The sequence below is a fragment of the Phaethon aethereus genome (genome assembly GCF_964289735.1).
Source record: "Phaethon aethereus genome assembly, chromosome: 6".
In the NCBI taxonomy this organism is placed as follows: domain Eukaryota; kingdom Metazoa; phylum Chordata; class Aves; order Phaethontiformes; family Phaethontidae; genus Phaethon; species Phaethon aethereus.
Window position 1 is genome coordinate 22,623,784 of NC_138580.1, and position 23,779 is coordinate 22,647,562.

General features: G+C 36.0%; 1 protein-coding gene across 1 annotated transcript in view; it reads left to right on the top strand.

Annotated features, from left to right (window-relative positions):
• UBR3 (ubiquitin protein ligase E3 component n-recognin 3) overlaps window positions 1-23,779 on the top strand; it is a gene marked incomplete at its 3' end in the record, with an annotated part of 116,372 nt that overhangs the window by 13,524 nt on the left and 79,069 nt on the right. The window contains 9 exon segments of the mRNA XM_082001334.1: window positions 712-851; window positions 1,245-1,403; window positions 3,141-3,290; window positions 3,891-3,934; window positions 8,186-8,252; window positions 12,128-12,258; window positions 17,523-17,751; window positions 21,786-21,965; window positions 22,737-22,870. Of these exon segments, the coding sequence (XP_081857460.1) occupies window positions 712-851; window positions 1,245-1,403; window positions 3,141-3,290; window positions 3,891-3,934; window positions 8,186-8,252; window positions 12,128-12,258; window positions 17,523-17,751; window positions 21,786-21,965; window positions 22,737-22,870 (1,234 nt within the window).

The window sequence follows — 23,779 nt, forward strand, 5'->3', positions numbered from 1 at the left end:
GGCTCATGTTCAGTCAGTGGAAATCATTCTGTCTGCTCTAATGGGGTTGGGGTTTGGCTCAACCTCATGTCATTGTGCATTAGCCAAGCCTCAACTACTACCACACAGGAATTCTCTAAAGAAGAAATGTTTTCTTTCCTTTTTAAATGAAACAGTTTGCACAATTTTTGCAGGGTGTTTCTGTCCTCCTTTGACAAGTAATTCTTAGTTGCTATACATTTGAAATAAATACTGATTCAGCAAACTTTTATGCTTTTGGAAGTTGTTTTTATTGATGTCGGAAGGCATTTAAAAAGTCATTATCTGAATGAGGACTTGAAGAACTGGGCCAGCCTCTGACTATTTCACAGAAAGGAGAGGAACTGTTTTAGTTCTGTATTTTCAGTTTGGCTGTTTAGAAATTGGGAGGTATGTCTTGATAAAGAAAAATTCAGTGTTGTTCTAATTATTCAATGGAAGATGCTTCTAACATGTATGGGAAGCAACTGGGGTGTTAGATATATGAACTTTGAGAAGGAAAAAAAAGATGGCACCTTTATAATTTGCTGGACTCAGAAACAAAATGGGTTGGAATTTCAGAATACTATTTCTGCCCCACCTTTAATGTAAAAGTATATACTCTCCTAAAAATGGAAAAAGTAGTGGTTTTCTTAGCATCTGTTAACTCTGCTGAGCTGTGCTTGGCTAACAATTTTCTCATCTGTTTTATAGGTTTTGTAAAAGACACCGGATTAAGTCAAATTCAAATGTTCCATGTGTCCCGAAAGACTTGTTGATGATGTCAGAATTAGTTCTTCCACAGTTCATCTTTAGTCTTATTCAGCACTTAAGAGAGGGGTATAATGAACCTGGTATGTTTTAAATTTGTATATCTTACCATGCTGCTATCTCTTGCTTTCCAGTCTGTGAAGACACAGTACATGAATACATGAATGCTATCTATAGTTTCTATCACTGAATTTTGGTCCTCTTTTCCTAACAAAGTTACTGCCTGGCTAGGTGATTTGATTTTGTTCTGTGCTGAAGAGCTTCTTAAATATGTTTTAAGAGTTACCTAGCATTGTGTTGAGCTCTTCCAGAAAATGAAATCAGGATTAATTTGAAACTAGTACATGTGAATTTTAGAGCATTTTGAATATATAAGTTAATTTCTTTTCTTGGTGGTGATAGTTGTTCTGCCTTGTGAAGGACTTGTCCAAATTACATTATATTTACACCAAAAGTTCTTGTTATGTGGTTTTCAGCTCTTGATCTGCCATCAGAGAAAGACCTTCATAAAATCCTCCAGGTTTTGGAGCCTCATGTTTCCTTTCTAGAAGACTTGACCAAAATGGGAGGAGCAATGCGATCAGTTCTTACCCAGGTTTTGACTAGCCAACAGTTCTACAAAGATCTTAGCTCCGGTATGTTTGTGTTATTTCTAATAATTAAATTCTAAAATTATGAAGAATTTAAGGGCATAAATTTTCTTTATTACTTCAGTTTCTGCATGTTTTTATTTGACTTCTCAAAACCCATAAAAATGCATGTTTTTAAGGATATTTTGTTGTTGTTGTTAGAAGGGGGATGGGCTTCAGGAGTGACTAGAAACATTTGTTATTAAGACCTGTAAGAGCAAACCTTTTATCTTCTGTGTCCCATGAAACTGTATAAAGATATATCGTCAAAAGAATTTTTGTAATAAATCCATTCTCTTTAAAGTGAAGTGAACAAGACCGCTTACTATTTCCAAATAAGGCATATCAAGCTTATTCAAAGTGGAACATGTCTAACTTACTTTGGGATCACTCTCACAGAGGTTACTGGAGGAGACCTGAATAGCAAAAGGCCATTGTCAGTCCTGCACTTCTGTGCAAAGCCTTTTTTTTTTTTTTTTTTCCTTAGAAACACTCCCTCCCACCCCCAATTATTTATTCCATCCTGTACCAAATCACAACAAATCTGAAAATGTTGTGCAGTCAATAAACCCCAAACAACCTAGTATAAATTAACTCTTTTATTTTCTTGTCATTAGAAGGTGTCTTTTGTGAGTCCTTTGCATACTTCCTTTGCATAGGTATGGAACAAACAGTAATTACTGTACATTTAAGTTGCCATAACTGGCTTGGGCGGCAGCTAGTTGAAGAACAGGCAATCTCCAAATCTTTATTTGAAAGGCGATACACATCGGAAAGCTGCCTCAAGGACAGTTGTCTTTTTCCTGTTTCCTTCCTCTTTTTCTGTCCTGTTTAATAATATTTGAATGGGAGAAATTTAATGACTTCTCTTTTCTTATATGTGATGGATTTCCTGAGATAGAAAAGTGGAGAGGGAATGGGAAGTAAGGCATCCTTATCTGGACTCTTGGAATGGAGAATATGTGTCTGAGTAGGTAGAGTTTCTAGGTAGGAAAAGCAAAGAAAGGGATTTTACATCAAAACCTGGCCTTCTGACTTTGAATGCAAAAGGTGCACAGCTAAAAAGATGCTGTCATCTTTTTCGTGTTTTCTTTTCCTTAAACACTTGACACAATTTGCTCCTCTAAAGTTTGGTTTTTTTCCTTATATAACAAATATGCTGGTGTTTTTTTAATCCATTTATTTGTGGAAAATTTATATCCCAAGCATGCAGTGTGACTTTGCTTCATCAAACAGTTGAAATGGTGATATCTTTATGAATAGTCTCTGTTAATTGCGGCTGTCAAAACTTGAACTTTGAAAGAAAAGTTCCAAATATTAGAAATTATATATGGTATAGTACCATTACTGGTTTTTTGTTGGTTTATTTTTTTGCCATTGGAAATTGTAGGTTCCAGTCCTTTCTGTCCAAAGCCAACTGTTTTGAAACAGCAAGACAAATTCTTTTTTTGCGGTGATGTTAATGATGGCAGTGCTGGTAAAACAGAAATTAAGTACATCATTTAGAAGAGAAGTACATCACTTAGAAGAAAACACTGTGTTGGAGGGAAAAAAATGAGAAGGTTTCTGGTCTTTTGGATTTCAGTTCATCAGTTGTAGAATCTAAAAGTTTTTTCCATCTCATAATTGTACAACTTATTAAAACACTGTGGACCATTTTTTAGATTGCTTGTATATAATATGAAGTATATGAACCAAGTAGCTGTTGTTGTACTTTAATGCTGTTTTATGTATGTATTCAAGGTGTTGGAGAGAATGCATGTGCAAAGAAAAGTCATGAAAAGTACCTCATTGCCTTGAAAGGCTCTGGACTGGCATTTCCTGAGGATAAAATTTCATGTGGTATGCAGGAACAAGGAGCTGGAACTAGCACATTAGCAGTACAAGGTTTGTGTAGAAAAATATTTTAAGAGAAGACTTGGTTGTTGCTGGTTTTTGTAGAAAGTGTTCTTTTAGTTTATTTTAAAAAGAAACAAATCTTAATGAAACTTAAGGAATTACCTGTTATTTAGTGCACTGCCAGATTACAAGACTCATTTTAATTCTACCAACAAAGCTAAACATACTAACTTTTTGTTGCTAATATACTAAGCATCATTTCCCAGTCATAGCATTAGTGGAATTTGAGTAGGCAAGATGAAATTACTCGTAGTGGAATTTTGTCGCTGCAACTAAGCCAGCCACCTATCCTTACAAAAGTGCTGTGGATTTTTTTTATCACTGAAGGCCATCAGAGTTTTTTGCAATTTGTGAAAGCACACGTCTCCATTAACTCAGTACGTTGAAGTTCTGCCATGGAATGTACTTGCAAATCCCTAATTTTGTATTGCTTGGAAATCTTACTCCAACTTCTCAGTCCACTGCTGTGTATCTTTTAAAGAAAATTAATGTAGTGTTTCGTTTCAAACTGGCTCATTAAATATCATAAAATACTCTTTTCAGTATAAGACTTATGAAAGGAATCTCTGAATTTTTTTATTTCAAAAGGTTTAGCAGGTGCTACAGCAACATCAGGACAAGGGGATTCTTCAGATGAGGTGAGACTGCTTTTAAAGACTATAATGAACTGCAACAGAATATTAAATGAAGAGAATGCTTGCAGCCAGATCCCACAAACCTTAATGCTTCTATCTATCACATATTCTCTCCATTTTAATAATTAGAAATAATGGAGATATAAAGGAATAGGTCTCATGCCTTTGATTTACCAAGGACCTCTTGAAAAATACTTACTTTGCTAATACTATTTCAGTTTAATTTATGTATGTAATACAGAACAAACTTGTGTAGGTAGTTCAAAAGTCACTATCAAGTAAATTGGGCTTGATTAAAGCAAACTTAAAGCATGTGATGCCGTGAATGGTTTTGGCACTTGAGAATCCAGCTGAACTGGTGATAGCAGCAGTGAGAATTTCTGTGTAGATAAATTCCCATGTGTTGACTTGACCTTACTTACCAAACACATTGAGTGGGAGTAAAAAGGAGGGAATCTCCTTTTAGATTGAGCTGTAATAAATAAGTGTAATTTAACAAGGAAAGTTAAATTCTGGTAGAGTTACTTTATCAATTTATTGTCATTTTTTCCCCCTATTATTTAAAACCTAATTTCAACTAGTAAGCCTTAGCAGCCGTTGTGGTAGATTAGTATAACAAACTTTAAATAATGTAAAGTATAGTTTTTCATAGGATTTTTGCTTACATTGGATTCTATGTGAACAAGTATTGAAGTAAAAGCAATTGTTTGTGTATGTCTAAAACAGTTGTATGACATGTTTGCCTCTGTCACGAGCACAACAGCATCTGTTACGCTTTCAGCAGTGCTATTTATAATTTGGCATTTTTCAAAGTATTGCTTGTTTTTTCACCATCGCTTGACAAACAAACAAACTCACACACACATACACACCAAAAAAAAAGCAAAGGACTGCTGACAGTATCACTTTTAAGGCCCATGAAAGAAGGCAGCAATTCAAGTTAATGTTAATAACCTCAAGTAGCATTTTCAAATAAGCTTAAAATGGCTCATATGTTTCTTTCTGTTTTACCCCTATAAATGATGAGGAGAGGGGAGTAAACTGAAGAGTCTGAAGAGAAAGTGGATATTGCTGACATTTCTTTTGGGAGAGAAGTCCAAGAGGGAGGTAGAGAGAGAGAGGAATATTTTATCAGAGGAAAATAATTTTTTAAGGAAAAGATATTTTATTAATAAAATAGGGAGGAATTACAGCAACTGCATTATAGCTCACTAGTTAAAGATACCTATTTTCTAGAGAGATTTTTTCTTTCTGATCTCCAGGATAGAAAGATACATGTAGGTATTTTATTATGTTACTGCAGATATGAGATTTCTAAATTGAATTTCTGCATATACTCACATACGTGGAATCAATTCGAAGATGTTACTTACACTTTTAAGATGCATTGTAAAAAAGCACAAGACCTTGTTTTGAAATCTGTGTTTAGAAAATTTTAAAAAAGAATGAGGAAATAACATGCAACTAAATAAGTGCTCAAAATGTAAATGTTTCTTAGTATATATTTTAACTTCTGAATTTTGCTTTCATATCTTTAATAAAATCCCATTGCTAAAATATGGGATGCACTTAAAAACAATGACTTCTCTTCATCTCCCCTACCCTGCCCTGTAAGTTACAAAGGGCATTTACAGCTTTTTTATGCCTTACTATACTCTCTTATAGCAGAGTAAAAATATGTTTTATTTAAGAAATGTGGCAAGAGTACACTTTTAACTGGATTTTCTTCCTCTGGTATTTAAGATGAATCTAGAAAGGTTCTTTGTTACCAAGTAAGTCTTAAAGGTAGCATTGTTTCACAGAGGAAAGGCTAGATTACAAAATTTACATAGGCTACAAATTAGAGCATTGCTTCTGCAGGGAACTAAATAGCTTGAAAAGTTTTGCATAGTTCAGTATTTAGTTTCACTTCTGCAATAGTAGATGGTTCTAAGCTAAAAATGAATCTGAAGGATGGATGTATCCTGAGATATGTGTTGTGGGTTGTTTTGTTTTGTTCCCCCCACTCCCCAAAACGGTATAGGCTCACTTGTGCTTTACTTCTCAAATGGCTTGTGTTCCATCCTGTGGTATTTTGGAGAGAATTCACCATTAGTTTCCTTTATTAGCTTTTCTTCTTCATGTCTTCCTTTGTACAAAAGGAGAAAAAAAGGCCTTCTCTAAACCTGTCCTGGTATTTAAGAAGTTTTTATGTTGCAAGGAATCAGATAAAACCCAGTCCATGAACACTTCTACCACATTGGCGAATAAACCTTTTTGTATTGGATATATCTGTTTGGCTGCCCTTGTAGTTTATTAAGCACTGAATGCCTTATTACTTAGTTATATAGTTCTTGACTCCAACTGCTGCTTAATATAATCCTGTAAAAATCTATGTATAGTATCTAATATTGAATAAAGTTTATTATTTGAATTTACAACAGATTTGGCACACCTTAGGCATATTGCTAGGTATTCTATTATGTAAAGTACATCTACATAGATCTTTGCTGTTACCTGGGTATATTTACACAGCATTATCCAATGGGTAAAAATAAGGTGTTCTACATTTGCTTACCCATTCTCATACTCTCTAGCCCTGGGCTGTTAAAACTGCTGCACTTGACATTAAGATTTAATCCTATCTTACTGAAGCAATGGAAACCAACTGTCTAGCATTATTGAGGAAAAAAAAGAGTTTTCAAGAAAGTGTTTCTCATAAGTCACTCAATTTTTCTTCTTTTTGCTGAAATCACTTCAAAAGTTAAAATGAAGACTGTTATATGTTTGTATTTTTCTCATACTTTAGAAGGGGAAATGCATTTTGTTTGCCAGAGCAGTGGTGTTAGAGGCTAGAATCCAACACATTAACCACAATTTGTATACTCAAATGCATTATTTTCTAGCAACTCTCTGGATTCACTGAGGCTGTTGAAGCGGTCTTGAGACTTCCAGCTATCAACTTTCTAGCTACAGGAATTTAGATTCCTTTTCTTCAGGGCAGGAGACTTAAATTGCAGAGTCCTGCACTTCATACTAATATCCCAGTAGGTCTGATTTTTGGTTTAGAGTACTTGGCCCCTGTGGTGGGGGAGTGGGCAGCAGCAACATCCTGAGAACTGAGTGGCTCCCGTTTGAAGTACAAAAGTAGCATGTGTTCACAAAGACCACGGGACACCTAAAAGTTCAAATGTGTGTCCATCTTAAAATGAATTTTCAGATGGAGGCACTGAAAGGATAGGGAAATTCAGAAAAATTCAGACCTTTCATTAACACGATACTTTTGGTCAGTCCTTAGATATAAAAGATGAAGAATCTTTCTCCCCAAGAAAGGATAGTCACTTCTTGAGTCTCAGGTTCTTTATCATTCCAGTGAAGTTTGGAAGTAAAATATGGTATTTGCTTAGAGGAGAAGGATATTGATTACTTATTTTTAACACTAGATATCTGTATTAATTATCTCTCATTTTATTAGATCCAGTAGGAATCTTTCTTTATTTCCACTGTTTCATTAGGACTACCATTGTTAGCAAAGATCCATGCAGCTTTTAATATAGTCTTGTAATGTCACATTCTTTTTTAACACAAAGTGTTAGACTTTGTAAAGTGGTGGTGATGATGTTTTTAACTTGCATTGCATTTTGGAACGTTTTCTGTTTTGTTTGCAGAGTACCTTGAAAGCTTCAGATGACAAGTGCTTGCCAAAAGTGTTTCCCTTATTCTGTAGGGAGCAAGCAATTAAAATCGGTCTCTTAAAGGTGTCAAAAATACTTTATTCTTGCATCAAAACATTGTATTGATTAGAAAATGTCTAGCCAATTGTCTGTGTTGCCAAATGTAATAGCCAATATATTGGCTGGGTTTTTTTTCTAAGGAAACAGAAACCCCCAAACCCTACAGATGAATGACGTGAAACCTTGGATGCGCAACAGTTAGAAATTTTGTAGTGTTAAACATTTTTGTAGCAATCAGTTTCAGAAATCAAAGCAAATAACCCTACAAAATGAATTAAATAGATGAAGATGGCTGAACTTGCGAATGATAATGTTGCCTGTAAGGGAAAAAAGGCAATTTAAAAAACTGTTTTTTCTAATGAATTGCATGGAGTCCATGGTTCCTGTAAACAGTAAAAGAATTTTTTTGGTAAGAGAGTACATTCAGGGCTTTTCTGTTTTAGCTTTATAGTTAAACCAGAATTTTGAGAGCATACCATCTCATGGCAATAAAACTGTAAATATACGATTATCAATTTTTTAAACTCTTCCCCTACCCCAGGAGGACCAGGATGGTAGCCAAGGTGTGGGCAAGCGCAAGAGGGTGAAACTAAGCAGCACCACCAAAGGTATTTATAAAGTACTGATCTCAGTTTATCATATTTGCTTTATGTCTAGCTTAAAAATTATTTAGGGATATTCATTCACTTCTCAAGCACTGTAGTGCTGCATGTGACAGGTGTTAAACATCGCAAAATCTAAAAAAGAATAGTACATGAAATTGGGGTAATTGGCAACTTTGATTTCCCTTGAATGAATACCACTGTCTGGCACTCTGTTTGACCAGTCATTTTGTCACCTTCATGTCATAAGATGACCTATAAAATTTCATTCCATTTTCACTGTGTGGCTGGCAAGGTTGCAATACAGCTTAACGAACAAGATTTTGATCTATTTGTTCTTAACAATTTTTTTTTCATTATGCCACTGTACAGTATGATTGTGTTCTCAGCCAGGCAAGAATGGTTCTCTCTGGTTCTGGTTGGTCTTTCTGTACTGTTCTAGTAACGTTTAAGAAAAGATACTTGAATCAATTCTCCTTTGAAACCACTCCATTATTTTGCTCGATTGAAATTAGTCCTCTATGCAATTTCTAGTCCAACATGAGCAGCGCTTACATTGACATCAGTTCAAGTTTTAATTCAAGAATGACCATAGGCTAGAGACAAGGTGGCCCTATCTTGTGCTTGTCCTTGACATGTTTTTGTGCTAAAAAGCGTTTAATAGTAATATTTAAATTCTCTTATTAAATAAAGAACACTTTTTTGTTTTTTTTTTTAAATGAGTATAAGAAGACTGATATAGGAAGCACAAAGAAATTGCAAGCCTTGAGAAAAAAACATTCAGGTGTAAAAACTGAGGTGAAAGTTGAAATAAAATTTCTGGAAAGGCTTTGGAGTTTAAGGTTTGAAACTTGAATTTGAAAAGCGAGTGTTCATGAGGTCAGTAAAAAGGTATGAAGGTGTTGTGAAGAGTATGGGAAAGTAAGATTGATTGTTTCTAGTGCTTTCAGATTGAAGGAAAAAGAGATTGGGAAGCTGGAAAAGTAGAGAACTGAATGTTTTGGCAACGGTGTTGTTAAGAGGTGATTTTAGAAATGGTGTGTGAAAGATTGTGGGAGAGAATAATAATGTGGAAGAGGTGGTAGTTTTGGAGAAATGCAGGAAACTTGCAGACATCCAAGGAAAGTTCTCTTACTTGTGTTTTAGAGGCTATTAGCTTGTCTAAAAGATAAGTTAGAGTCAGGTAACACACAAAAAAACCTCTGGTTTTCCAATGCATAGGAACTGATTATGGGAAATAGGCAGGGAGGAAGCTCAGGTTTAGAAGCTGCCAGATCTGAAAACCACTATCAGTAGTGGCCTCTCAAGAAGAGTGATACTTGAATTCAACATTTCATTTCCCCCCAGGATTGTAGTCTTCCCCCTCTGAGGCATCCCAACATGGACTGTGCTCATGATGTTGATAGCTCCTAATGTCAGCCCCAGAGGAGGGAGTCTGCCAATGGGGGAAGGGTAAGTATCTGTTTTTATTAAATATTGAATAGTTTTCTGAAGTTTTCAGTATTCATATTTTATGTCCAATAGGGTATAAAATAAGAGTATGAAAAGAAAATTTTAGAAAACTGAGTATTGAATAAAAACAGATTTACCTTTTCCGTTACAAGCAGACTCCCTGTTCCATCCTAGGTCTTCAGTGGTACTGTCTTCACAGAGGGTTATTTATATACTGGGGATGTCTTGGAATATTCCAGGGAGGTGTTTACAATAGTCTATGGGTTTTTTTGTGGCACTAGGAATGAATAAAAGGTTTCTTTGAAGAAAATACAGGTTTTATGCTGAGGTTCACTGATACAGGTATGGGACTGAGTATTGAGAGAATTTGTATTTTACTCTGTTTTAAAACCTGCATCCTGTCTGAAATACCAGATGTTTAAGATGATTTAAAACCCACAGGCACTATATTTTTTTTTATTTGTTGAAAGAAATTTAAAATCATGTGGTGCTTTTCACAAGAGTGGGAGCATTAGTCCCAGTGTTCTTGACAAATTTTCCAAGCTGGGTAAGAGCATTCTGCCTACTTAAATTCTGTAGCAGGTATAAGTGGATATATATTCTTCCATCCCTGCCTGAAACTTCTGCATAAAGGATTTTATATGCACTGTTCAACTGTGATATGTGTCAGAGAAAGCTGCACATTAGTAACAGATAAGGTGTTGTGTCACTTGTCTCCATGCTCAGTGTTCTCACTCAGGGGCATTTGGCATGTACCTAAACCTGTGCTGTCTGTTCTGCGGACAGAGGACTTCAGTCTGCATGGCTACCAAGCTTCCATGGGCAGTAAAATCACATACACAATTTCTTAACAAGAGACAAGGAAGAGAACATAAACGATCATCATATGTTTGCTGCAGTAGGTGATGTGTAATGCTTTACAAAATATTTTAATACTAAAATATAATTCATGACTCTCTTTTTTTATTTCAGCACTTGTAGAATATATTGAATAAAACGTATTTTTGTCTATATGTGACTTGCTAGAGTCTTGAGGAGAAACTTAAAATTTAAGTTATTTGTTATTTCTCATGATATTTTGCAATTCCTGAGGTGTTTTGGGCTCTTTGGTCACTTGACTGGGCAACTCTGACCTTTGGTAATGGTGGAAAATGGAGACAATTCCTGCTTAGGAAAAGCACAAATGCCTGTACTACTTAGGGTAGGCACAAAGCCATCCAGTGCAGTCCCTAAAGCTGTCATACTTCAATGAAGAGGCAAGTCTTCATGGCCAGATGATGTTCACCTTAAGTGTTTTTGAATCTGTGCTGTTGGGAGCACTTTGTACATTCCCGTTGGAATATGGGATTTTGTGTGTGCGTGTATATTCTCAGGTCTAGTTGATTTCTGGGTATAAAGGATTATTATTATTATTATTACTACTACTATTATTATTATATTTAGTCCTTATATGTTATGGGAGTGAGCAATACCTGTTGTAGTTTTAAATCATAAATACTCAACCTCTTGAAGAATGATACAGAATCTTTATATTTCGCTTTTTTTTTTTAATGGAGTTAATTTGATTTATGCTCTGTCAAGCCATAGCTTCATGAACAGTTTGTTCTTGCAGAGGTCAGTTTGTGCAGCTTTGCAATCAGGAAGCTGATCTGCTTGAAAACACAGCTGACAATGGAAAGGTGACTTGCTTCCTACATAGGTACCCCACAGGGGTGTAGTGTCAGCATGAGTAAGGGGGCAGAGTGAATGGCCAGGAGTTCAATCAGGAAAGATAAGACTGTCTCTTCTGGTACCATCAGGAAGTAGTACCTGATGATCTGGTTATGGTAATTTTTATATTAAAAAAAACCCCAACCAACTAATGACTTCATGGTTGGTCAGTCAATACATATATTGCTTTACCAATAAGAATAACTGATATTGCTTCTGTTTAGCTTGTTTAGAGCTTTGTAAACAGAACGTAAGTGTTCTTAGGTGATAGAACTTACCACTTAACCATAAACTCTGTTTTGTTATTCTACTATTTTAACTTCAGCTAAGTAGTAGTCTACATTAACAGTTTCCCTTGATCAAGTGGCTGTGTAAATATCGTGCGAATTGCTGTGATTCATTACAATCGGTGGAGCTATTACAGTAAGGTGATACAATTCAATGCAATCAATGACGACTGGACTCTGTGGTAGAATTGTACTGAAAACTTTCATTGGCTTCTCTGAGAGGTCCTTTTTATTGTTACTGACTCTGACACTGCGCAGTGTTGGCCATGTTCATTTTGCCAGTGTGTTTGAAAAAAAAATATTTACAGAGCACACTAAGATGTTCTTAATTTTTTGTTACTGAATTTTATATACAGTGCAACTGCACTGTAACTTTTTTTTAGTTTTAATAATTATTACATTACACATCCCCTCCTCCAACCTTTTATGCAGATCAATCTATCATGGATGTTTTGAAGCATAAATGTTTTCTAGAAGAATTATTATTTTGGACAATAAAATATGAGTTTCCACAGAAGATGGTGACTTTCTTACTCAACATGCTGCCAGATCAAGATTACAAGGTACTTGCCTTGCTTCATTCAAACTTAAATGTCTTTTCTTTTTCACATACTTAGCATATATTATGTCTTACCTGAGACCACATATGTTTATATTTTAATAATAAGCAGTAAAATAATGCAGATCTTTTACCTTGAGTATTTTGTTAGAAGGTCTAGAGTGTATAGTATTTGAAGAGAGATGCAGACAAAACGAGATGGATAATTCAGGAGCAGCAGTATTAATTTTTTTTCTTGTGGTTTGTTTTTTTCCTTGTTGGCTGTTAGTGCATATTTGCATGTGCTGGGTTTTGTTTTATTTTACTTTGTAAATTGGGTTTTCATCAGTGAAAAGATGTGGATCAGTACTAAATGATTCTGTAGTGTGGTATGACTCATAAATAATTGTGGTGACTTCATTCCTGTTGCAACTGTTGTGGTAGGCAGTGGTTTCTACATATAGGCCATTACTACAGCTATGCCCCAGGTGATTTTGGCAGCCTTCCAGGTGCTTCCTTACAGAGTTTTGCAGTTGTCCATACCAAGTGTCTCCTGGCCTGGAGTCATAGAGGCTGGATGTCATCTTCCTGTTTAAATCTTGGTGTGCAGCCAGGTTTGGTTGTTTGCTCTACATGTTTCCAAGACCTAGTATACATAGCAATCAGGCTTAACATTTTGCTCTGATCATGTCATACATGCAAATATTTTGGACCTTCTCAACCCCTGCTGGGAGGCAAAGATCAAGAAATCCTGAAGTCCAGGCATGCAGACTTCTTCAAAAATCACTGTTTATAATGGGACAGCCCTGTATTCATGCCCCCTTAAAACCTTGCTGTATCAAAGCAAAGGATATGAGAGAACTTGCAAGGAAGAAAAAGATAAGATACGGGCCTTCAGCGATACTCTGTCCATGTCAAGACAGCATTTTGATTTCGAATACCAGCATAGATTCATCTTGGTCTTGGATTCAGCTAACACATGAGGAGACATGAGGACTTTTTAACTGATGATCCCTTGCCATGAAGCTTGAATTCTTCTTGATATTTGGAGACCCACGTGGATATCCAGTTCTCCTGATCCATTGCCAACCAAACTCCTGCCTGTAAAAACACCCAACTGCTAGCAGCATGCGGAGGAATCTGGTAAGTTGTTGCTGTGTTTACCTTTTTACTATACCATGTAATAACAACAACTTTTAATAATTATGGGATCTTTTTTCCTTTGACAACAAGCCTCAGTCTTCAGTGGCTTTCTTCATAGTCATAGTCATAGTTCATAGTCATTCTTCACTATGTACTCAGAATGGAGTCCATGGTATATGTGGTTTATATACCTTTATCTGGAAATAGTCCATCTTCCACCCACCAGTACTGTATGTTCAGATGAAAGGATTATTTAAACATTTAAAAAAAATTTTTTACCAATTTCATATTGTGTTTGATTAAACAGTTAATTCCTGTGTTCAAACTTTATTACTAGCCCAGTCCTAAGTATTTGAAAACTTTTAGAATTTGTGTTTATTCTAATTGCTGTGATTGTCTAGAATGTATTTTTCAGTAGTAAAGAAACGGAGCAGGAAATGTAGCACACAGCAATTCTAGGGAGGCAGTAACACTATTTTTTCCCAAGATACCTGTGCTTTGTTGCAACACTGTGTCAATGATACATGAATTTTAAACATGTCTATGAGGATTGTGGCTAATTTACAATGAGTGGCTCTGCCTTTTACATGAGTACAGAGAGAACATAGCATTGTGGGAGGAATTAGAAGAATGTTTTATCTTTCAAGCTTCCGTTTAGCTTTTATGAAGGAAAATCTTGTTTGCTGTTTAATCATGTTTCATTCTCAAACAGTAGGAATACCTGTAGGGATATAAACTGTTCCAAGTGATCTCTCAGCTTTCTGTTACTTTCTCCCATCCCATCTACACCACATGTACTGTCTTAATTTTTTCTGTATCTGCTGTTGTGCAATTTTTCTGATTCTTCACGAGCTGATTTAGCTCATTAAGTCAGCAGAATTCTACTAGGCTGCTTTTCTGATAAACTGAGTGAGCTAGCCAGACACAGAGCACAGAGCCGTCTGTCTGTGCCTGCTCTGGAATTGTTGAAATCTCTGACCTCCACCATAAACGTAGCAGAGCTGACTGAATCCACCATGGCCTATGCAGCCACCAGCAATCTCTGTTGCACAGACTTATTTTTAAATAGGAAAACAAACTTCTCTTTTAGGATTACCGGTATTGAAAAGAGGTGTTGACACAGGTGGGCTAAAACCCGGGGTTAACTAGCTCTTCCCTCTCTCCTCCCTTATGCCTATGAGAGAGACAGCACTACAGTGTGGTCTTTGCCTTACAGGATTTGTGCCTGAGGCATCCATTCCAGCACTCTCTGACATTTGAAGCTTGGAAGACTTACAAGTGGAGAAAAAGAAAACAGAAGAGAAATTTACTGGAGCTTCTAAGAAATTAGAGGTGTTACGGTGTGGACAAGGTTTCTGCAAGAGGGAAAACAAAAGGCCGGAGAACTAGAACTGACCTTCGTGTGACCAAGGAGAAGGCAAAGAAGGGGTTGGCAATAAACAAGAAGCTGATGGAAGAGCGTAAATCATCCAAGAGCAGAGCCTTGTTGAAATCTGGAACACTGGAAGTAGAGAAATGCAAAAGCATCTGGTAGAGATAACGAGTCAACAAACATAATTATCAGCAATGCTGTGCCTCATCAGGCACCTCCAATAGTGGAACGCTGAGGCAGCCATTACAGCAATAGGACTTCCCTAACCCATGGATGTGCTGTTCTACAAACTCCGTGGAACAGTTTTTCTATTGGAAACTTAATTTCAGCACAGCTTTCACCTGGCAGAACTATCTTTTTCTTTGCATTGAAAACATAAACATGGGAGACACAAGTTCTGACTGAAACATGAGGTTGATGTTAAACTCCTAAAATTTTAGTGCCACCAAGAGGAAAGGCCAGATGGAAAAAATAACTTTGTTTTTGCATAGGCTAGAAATTTAGAAGCTGCACAAGATCATAGAGAGTAAGTCAGTGAAGGTAATCAAATATACAGAAAACATGTCTGTCTTAGGAAGCCACATTGCAAATGCTTGGAAGATGAGTAAGTGTTTGGAAAGATGTGTTATGTCAATATCTGTATTCTTGGTCCATTCTATATTTTCCTTAGTTGTGTATACAGCTTTGGTGACTCAAAGACAGGATACTGAGCTGGATGGACTGATTTAACATACTATGGCTGTTTTTGTATATAGACTGCAGTTTACCACAGTATTTCAGCATTTTAACTTCCGGAAATGAGTTCAGTTTCTTCCTCTCAAAATTGGAAAGTTTTGTATTTGTTATTAACTTCCAAGTGAATGTAGGAGTAAAGCTTATGTCTTTTCTTTATTTAAGCGTATTATAGAGTCTCTGTAGTATATTGCTAGCACATCTACAGTACTTTCAGAAATTCATTACTGTATATGAGTGAGGCACAAAAATTTCTTATGTATGCTGATTAAAAATAAATAAACAAAAAATCCAAAATTTGTCCATAGAGGAGGACCATGTTTTTGCAATCAACTTGAATTGAGAGTGCTGTGTAAAACAAGTGAAATGAAGTTCCTACATCACAGAACCTGAGAATCCTATTTAAACATAATATGGTGTGAAGAAGTAATATATAGATAAAGTGTTTTTTACTAGCAGCATTGATATACTAACTACTTAAAATATCAGGTGCATCATTTGTGCCTGATGCTTAACATTAATAGTGTAAACGTCTTGATGTTTGTTATAAGTGTCATTGCCGGTGATTGAAGTTGTATCAAGCTTTAACTTAAAGGAAATTTTATGATAGGTTGTTCTACCTTGGAATACCAGAATGATATTGTATTAACTTTCGCAAGTTTTGCAAATACGTTGTTCTGAACAGGCTTTAGCTGAAAACGATTACCATTGTGCTGGGTGCTGTATGTAGAAGACACTTTCAATTATTATACAGGTTTCCATCATTGTGGACCAGCTAAAGGAAGGCAAGTTAAGCAGTGTTGTAGTGTTTCCTGCAGTGACATCCCCATCCCCACCCTGGTCCATTTTTTTGGTATGAGCAGCTTTATTTTTGAAGATATTTGCTGGAAGAAGCAATCTTTGTGCCCAACAGCAGCATTATGGCATCGTGATATTTTTGGAAGTATTTTCTAAATGAGGATAGCATGGTAGTGCTATAATAAAAATATGGGAGCACTGAGTCTGAGGCAGGTAAAATGAAGTAGTGATTTGTATACAGTCTGGTGAAAAAACAGCTGCCTGAGGGTGGTTTTAAATTTTCTCATTTTATGCTTATGAAGGGTTAATACTTCCAGAAGGAATAGACAGAGGATTTTAGACTTCGAGCTGAAAATGTTCATCACTACACAGCTTTTATTATCTCTTCTTATTAAGTCAAGCAAGTCCAGATGGTGTTAATTCAGAACTGAAAGTACTAAGTGAGAAGCAATTTCAAAGCTGGCAGATATACAAACATGTATATGGAGTGCAAAAGGCTGGTTCACAATGCAATTTGAGGCTAATGGAGTGGGACAAGAAATTGTACTAAGATTTATATTTATCAATACATTTAAATACTGATCTGGTTTTAAAAAGCCCAGTTGTGTGAAGAATGGCAAACCTTGCTAATGACTTCAGTTACTGAGGAGAAAGCGCTAAAGAATTTATTAAAAAAATGTAGGATGTTACAATAGCAGATGAAATTCAGTGTTGAAATGTCATCCTTGACGGATGAATGAAGACCTTACTCCATGGGTAGATGAGTGCAAGTGATAAGTTAAGGCTCTTATTTGGCACTACTAATCTCATTGTTCATAGTGTATCATTTTAGGACATTAGTACCTGTTTTAGGATGTTAAAAACTTATGATAAATTAATTATTAAAACTTTACTGCTTTCACAGGTATGCTGAGACCTTATATTCCTTGTTTCAACTTTTTTTTTTTTTTTTGGTGTGGAAAGTATAGAATTACAAGATTAGATTTGGGGTTAAGGTAGTAAAATTGGAGGTATAAATTACCCCTCTCTATATATAGGTCTTTTCATGTGGACTGTTTTTAGAAACTAGACATGGGATACTTAGACCATCAATTTTGGTTTGTCATGGCAACTGGTGTTTCCCAGGATATGTTGATTGTACTTTTTGTAAAGGAATATTTTATAATAAAAGAAAGGTATGATTTTTTAACTTCAATGGTTAACTGACATGTTAATTGACTTGTTAATTTCTTTGTAATTTGCAGATTGCTTTTACAAAAACTTTTGTTCAACATTATGCTTTTATTATGAAAACACTGAAGAAAAGCCATGAATCAGACACAATGTCTAATAGAATTGTGCATATCAGTGTTCAGTTGTTCAGCAATGAAGAGCTAGCACGCCAGGTAACCGAAGAATGTCAGCTGCTGGATATTATGGTCACTGTTCTGTTATATATGATGGAAAGTTGCCTTATTAAAAGCGAATTGCAAGGTAGGTTGATTTGTTTGTTTGCTTGTTTCCATGGATAATAAATTGTTTACAGATGAAATCTTTCTTTGGTAGTCAATCCACCCCTCAACCCCCTCCAAAAATGCACAGGATCTAGCAATATATGGTAGAGGCCGAGTCTCAAAATTTTCTAGAAATGTGAAGGTAGTTACCAGGAGTGATACTGACGTTTTATCCTTTGGTTTGTAGGGTTTTCTTTCATAGGAATGTTATATAGCTTAGAATACAGACTATTATCTTGCAGGTGTTTCATTCGTTGGGTAAAATACATAAACAGTATTTGTGAAGCTCATTTGAATGAGAAATAATATATTCAAATTGAGACCGTTATTAATTACAAAATATTTCCAAAGTATTTTACAAGCTATTTGAGGTATTTAAAATAGTTTTAACTTTTATCACCTGTGATTGCTTAATAAAACTTGATATTACTAGAGGAGAATGATTTAATACTTTACAAATATCATCATTTGATCAAGCTTGTGGTTGACAGAGTGGCAATTTGAATTTGAACTAGTGCACACTGTGTAACTTTTCTAGTGAAAACAGCTGTCCTATATCTACCTTCCTTGTTTTGCCTGTCCTTGTCTCAAAATGGTGGCACAACAAATCTTGCTGACTTCTGTTTTTCATGCTTTCATGTACCTAACAGACCACAGACCTCTCAGCCCTCTTTATCCTAGTTTGAATTTGAAAATACTCTCTGATGGGCTGATTGCTGCTGCCAAATGAGTACCATCAACTTCTGCATGAAATTTTAATTTTTCTTGTCTGAAGTATCCTTTGTCTCTGAGTTCACTCTGTATAGCCTAATACAGAATGACTGTGCTCAAATGGGAAATCCTCAATCATCTAAGGACAGGACAAGAAGAAATGGCCTCAAGTTGTGCCAGGGGAGGTTTAGATTGGATATTAGGAAAAATTTCTTTACTGAAAGGGTTGTCAAGCATTGCCCAGAGAAGTGGTGGAGTCACCATCACTGGAAGTGTTCAAAAAACGTGTAGACGTGGCACTTCAGGACATGGTTTAGTGGGTGTGGTGGTGTTGGGTTGATGGTTGGACTTGATCTTAGAGGTCCTTTCCAACTTTAATGATTCTGTGATTCTATCATCTAGCTGTAGAGTGCCCTCATTCAGCTACCATTCAACATGAGAAATTTTTCTGTTGCCCTACATGGATTGCTTTGCAGTATTCAAAGCAAAATGTTGAATCTCTTAACTGTTTGTATATCAAGTCACTTTCGCTAAACTAATGCAATATTGGTGGAATGTCTTTAAAACTACTTTTAAGCATGTTCCGAACGTTACTTGTTGGACAGTGTGGGATGTTGCTAGCGTGGTGGTAAGGTTCTGTAATGGATCAGAATTTGCAGACAAACAGAAAAAGGCTATGACTGTGATTAGACATTCTCTGAATAAACTTCCTGTTAATTAATTATGTACATTTGTGATAGATTTGTGAGAAAAGACTTACCCCTGGAGCCGCTATCCCATGACATGAAGTTACCTGTTTCCTTTCCCCAGCACCAGTGATTTCTCTTAGCTAAGACTCCATCATGGATGCTGTCCAGTGCTTTTCAGTGTTTTCAGAACATTTCCTCCTCACTGCTTTATATATGAGGAGTTTGGCATACTGTAAATTGACAGAAAAATTTTAATAAAATACTTTATTGTGTTTTTTCCTTCTCATATTCTCATTGGCCTTTTGCATCTTCTGGTATCTTGTGTTTAGTTCAAGGTATCTCTTATGATGCTGGAAATAGTGAGAAGTCTGTGCTGGTGAGATAAATTGAGAAGAATTCTGTTTGTGCAGCTAGTGCAAACAAGTACGTCATTTAGTAGCTGAATGAGACAAAGTTTACAAATCCAGCCAATAGATAGATGGAAAGAACATGTTGGAGATGAGCAAGGAGGACATGGAGCAGGAATTGTATCTGCTACAGCATGTTTAATTTGCATTGCTCAGAGATTCTAATTGTCTTTTGGATAGCTGACATCTGTTAAAAGTATACAGTTCAGTAAGGGTATTTGTGGATGCCAAGTGACAAACTGTTCATGAAACAGAGTTGACCTAGGAGCTGTGTTGATACCAACTTTGAAAGTGTTACTAATTCAGCTTACCTCTCTCCCACATGGTGTGAAAGGATGATGATGAGAAATATGGGTGCAGGTGATAAAACTGGCTCCCTAGGAAGATTTATGTCCCTGTGCTCTTAGAGACTTTTCTCCCTCTCTATTAGCACTTTCCTTCTATTGAACTTTTCGTGGGAGAAGAGTTTATATCCCAAGGAAAAAGTTTTGGTAATGGTTCATCCTTTAAAGAAAAAACCTCTTTGACTGACCTTATATTAACCCTGGCTTGTAGTGTACTCTGAGTAAGAGGCAACACCACTGCTGATTTGAAGTAATTCTGGATTTGTCTCATCTATACTGGGGCAGAGAATCCGCAACAAGTAACTGTTGGTGCTTTGTGAAGTCCTTCAGTGGGTTGAGGTAGAGCCAGCTGAGATATTACCCTGTTCTTGGATAGGCTGTGTGAGCACACCAGGCAGCTGAACAACAAGACCTAGTTTCCTTTCTTCACAGATGTACCAGATAACAAGAGAGAGATTAAAGAGTATTCGATGAACTGTGGCAGAGAAGCTCCGTAGAGCACTTCTGGCTTCCTGTTCCTTCCAGTATAATAGATAGGAGTCAGCCTTAAGAAATGGTGCTCTATATTACCTTATGCTAACAAGAAGGTATTTGTTCATAGTTGTGTGCTAAGCAACGTATTTTTCAGGATGAAATCTGATTAATTTTTCTGACTGCTATGTTCTTGGGAAGTAAAACTTGTCAACATGAAAATATTGTATGACTTTAAGTTGGAAAACCTGTTGTCATAACAGTTAAGAGAGTAAGGTGGGTTTTTTGCCTGGTACCAATAAACCAAAAAAATAAACAATGTCAGAGTAAAAAGAAGAAAAGTATTTTCTTCAGTAGTTACAGCATAGAGGAGGAAAAAAATTTACATATATTCCAAAGAGAACCACTCCATATACAGATATGCCTCATCAGCCAGAGACTGGAGTCTTTTAATAACAGTGTTGTCTTATCTGTGGCTCTGCCATACTGCTTATGACCCTTTCACCGTGTAAAGGGTAACTACAAGGGTCCTTCAGTGCATTTGAACTGGGCAAGAGCCATTCCCCAAGGCTGATCATCAGATGCAAAATTTTCTTTCTTCTGTTTGCTTGAAATAGAATAGCAACTGACAGATGGGTGCTGGGAGTTATTCCCTTGGATTGTGAATCTAGGACCAATCCAGTTTCCCTTCTGGTCTTTCTAGGGGTCCCTCTGAAGAAAATCACATAAAGAGATTTATTTGACAGCTGTAGAGGATGTACTTTTGTGATTTGGGGGGGAGACTTCTACCCCCTTCCTCCCCCAATTTCTTCTCCCCTTCTTTTGGGAACCTTCTCCTGCCCTAGTCTCAGGAAGGCTGCATAAAGCCTCTCTCTGTCCCAGATTCAGAGTGGAAATGCTTTTCTCTGATCTTCTTCTCACATTCAACATGCCACTGTAGGTTTTGATCACCAGATTCCTGTTTTAATGCTGTAAGGTAGCTTCCTCGCTCGAAGTGTGTCAAATTCAAAATAGATTTCAGATGTTCGTAATAGGAATTGTATTGTTTGGTCTTTTTGTATTTCTTGAGAGTATTCACAAAAGGCATAGCTGTCATGATTTTACTAATGCACTGCTTTTCAAAGGTTGTGATATTGTTCAAAGTATGTGTGTCTCCTGCTGAGTGGGATCTATTTTGATGAGTCCACGATAAGAAAACAGCCTCAGGTACCACAAAACAACCATTCTTCTTTTCTGCAGTTTTCTCTGTGTGTGTCTGATTGCAACATTACAGTAAATCTTAATTGTTATTTTTGCATAATCTTGTAACTCTATTTAAAAATTACAACAAGAAGGAAAAAAAAGTATTACTTTTTTTTCTTCTTTTTTTTCTTTTTTCTTTTTTAAATCTAGATGAAGAAAATAGTTTACATGTTGTGGTGAATTGTGGGGAAGCGCTACTGAAGAATAATACTTACTGGCCTCTGGTTAGTGATTTTATAAACATACTTTCACACCAAAGTGTGGCAAAGAAATTTTTGGAAGATCACGGTCTTTTGGTAACATGGATGAATTTTGTATCATTCTTTCAAGGTATGTGACTTTTCTAATCAGTACTAATACAAGGATGTTAAGACAGCTTAATGTTTGCAGTAGCAAAATCCTTACACTGCATGTAAATATTTAATTTATTAGTATTCTTATAAGTCTGTATTCCTGGAAGGGAACAGTATATTCTAGAAAACAGGTAGATTTGAAAATGATCTAATGTATCTTTGTCTTGTGTGGACTAGTTAAAGAGCAATTGCATCACACTTGACTGAGATTCATGGTGCCAGAATTCTCAGGTTGTACATAAAGTACAGTTCGTAACTCGTGCTAGAACTGTTTTACTGGTGAAGTTCTAAATGTCAATATTGGGTAAATTAATCTGATAAATCTGGATCTTTTTCTAAGTGCTGCTGTGAAGAAACTTTTCTATTATTTTAAAAAATATTTTAAAATCACAAACTTTTCAATACTGCTAAATGTTCTGCCTAGAAAGAGGAATAAATATTTTCCATACGAATGTTCTCATTGACTAAGTGAGGCTCAAAGTAGAAGGGCTGCTGTCCATGTTAATGTCACCTGAGCAGCAAGGACTCCAGTTACTAGCCAGTCTAGAGCTATTGCTCTTTTCTGGTCTATTTCTGTTCAGACTTCGATGCATATTCTCCTATTTTATCCATTATTCTGCTGCTAGATAAGATAGATTGTTACACTTTGTGTTTTTTTTGTCTTAGTAGGTGTGTGAATGCATAACACTACATTCCTGTTAGACCTAGTTAAATATAAGGTTGTATAACTCTGCTTAAATCTTTAAAGGTATGAATTTAAATAAACGAGAATTAAATGAGCATGTGGAGTTTGAATCACAGACATACTATGCTGCCTTTGCTGCTGAGCTGGAAGCCTGTGCCCAGCCAATGTGGGGTCTTCTGTCACACTGCAAAGTTAGGGTAAGACTAACATTTCTCTGTCATTATTCTTGGTTTTATTCATGACTCATTCCAGAGTTCTGAAATCTGAAAGGTCTGTTTGTTTTGTGTTTGAAAAGACTTGGGTTTTGCTGTCTTTGTCTACCAAATATATAAAATGGTGATTAACTTGGACTCTGTATAGTGAGTATAGAATTCATGCTTGTACTTAATTTATTGTCTCCAGGACTGGGACTACAAGTTTGGGATGTGTACAGTCGTTCCATATGACTGTACATATGGAAAAACTTCTAATCTGATGAAGAACTTGATAAACGTCTCTGAGTCATTCTGCCTTTGTTCACTGGGAGAGGAGATGGATACATAAGTTGTCCTAATGTGATTATAATGTTGATTGTGTTTGCAAATATATACTTCATTACGATGGGGGATGGAGTAATTTATGGGCTTGTGTTGTTTTACTAACAACCTGAGGTGAAAGCCTCTTAGGTTCTGACACCTCATGGTCTCCTAACTAGAGCAAAGAGTTGTTACTATTTGGTAGACTGTAAATTTTATTAAGTTCTAGTAAAAATGGAATCCATCAATTTATAGGAATCCTTAAAATGTGAAAAAACTTTTTATTGGCTATTTTTTATGAAATAAATACTTATCTTTGAAATAACTTATTAAGATACATAATAGCATCTGTGAGAGAGTAATACCGGAATTAAACTATACACTGAAAAAATCTGCGTGAGCATACCATGCAATTTTAAAACAGTTTAAATCAAGCAGTTGCAAAAGCCTTTCCATGATGTAAGTTATACTGATACACTAGGAATATATCAATTTATGAGTCTAAATTATCTTTTGAAAACTGCATTGCAACTTTTGACTTTTTGAGGTATTCCTTTCTTTTTAACTTAGGAATGGGAAGGTCTGCCTTTT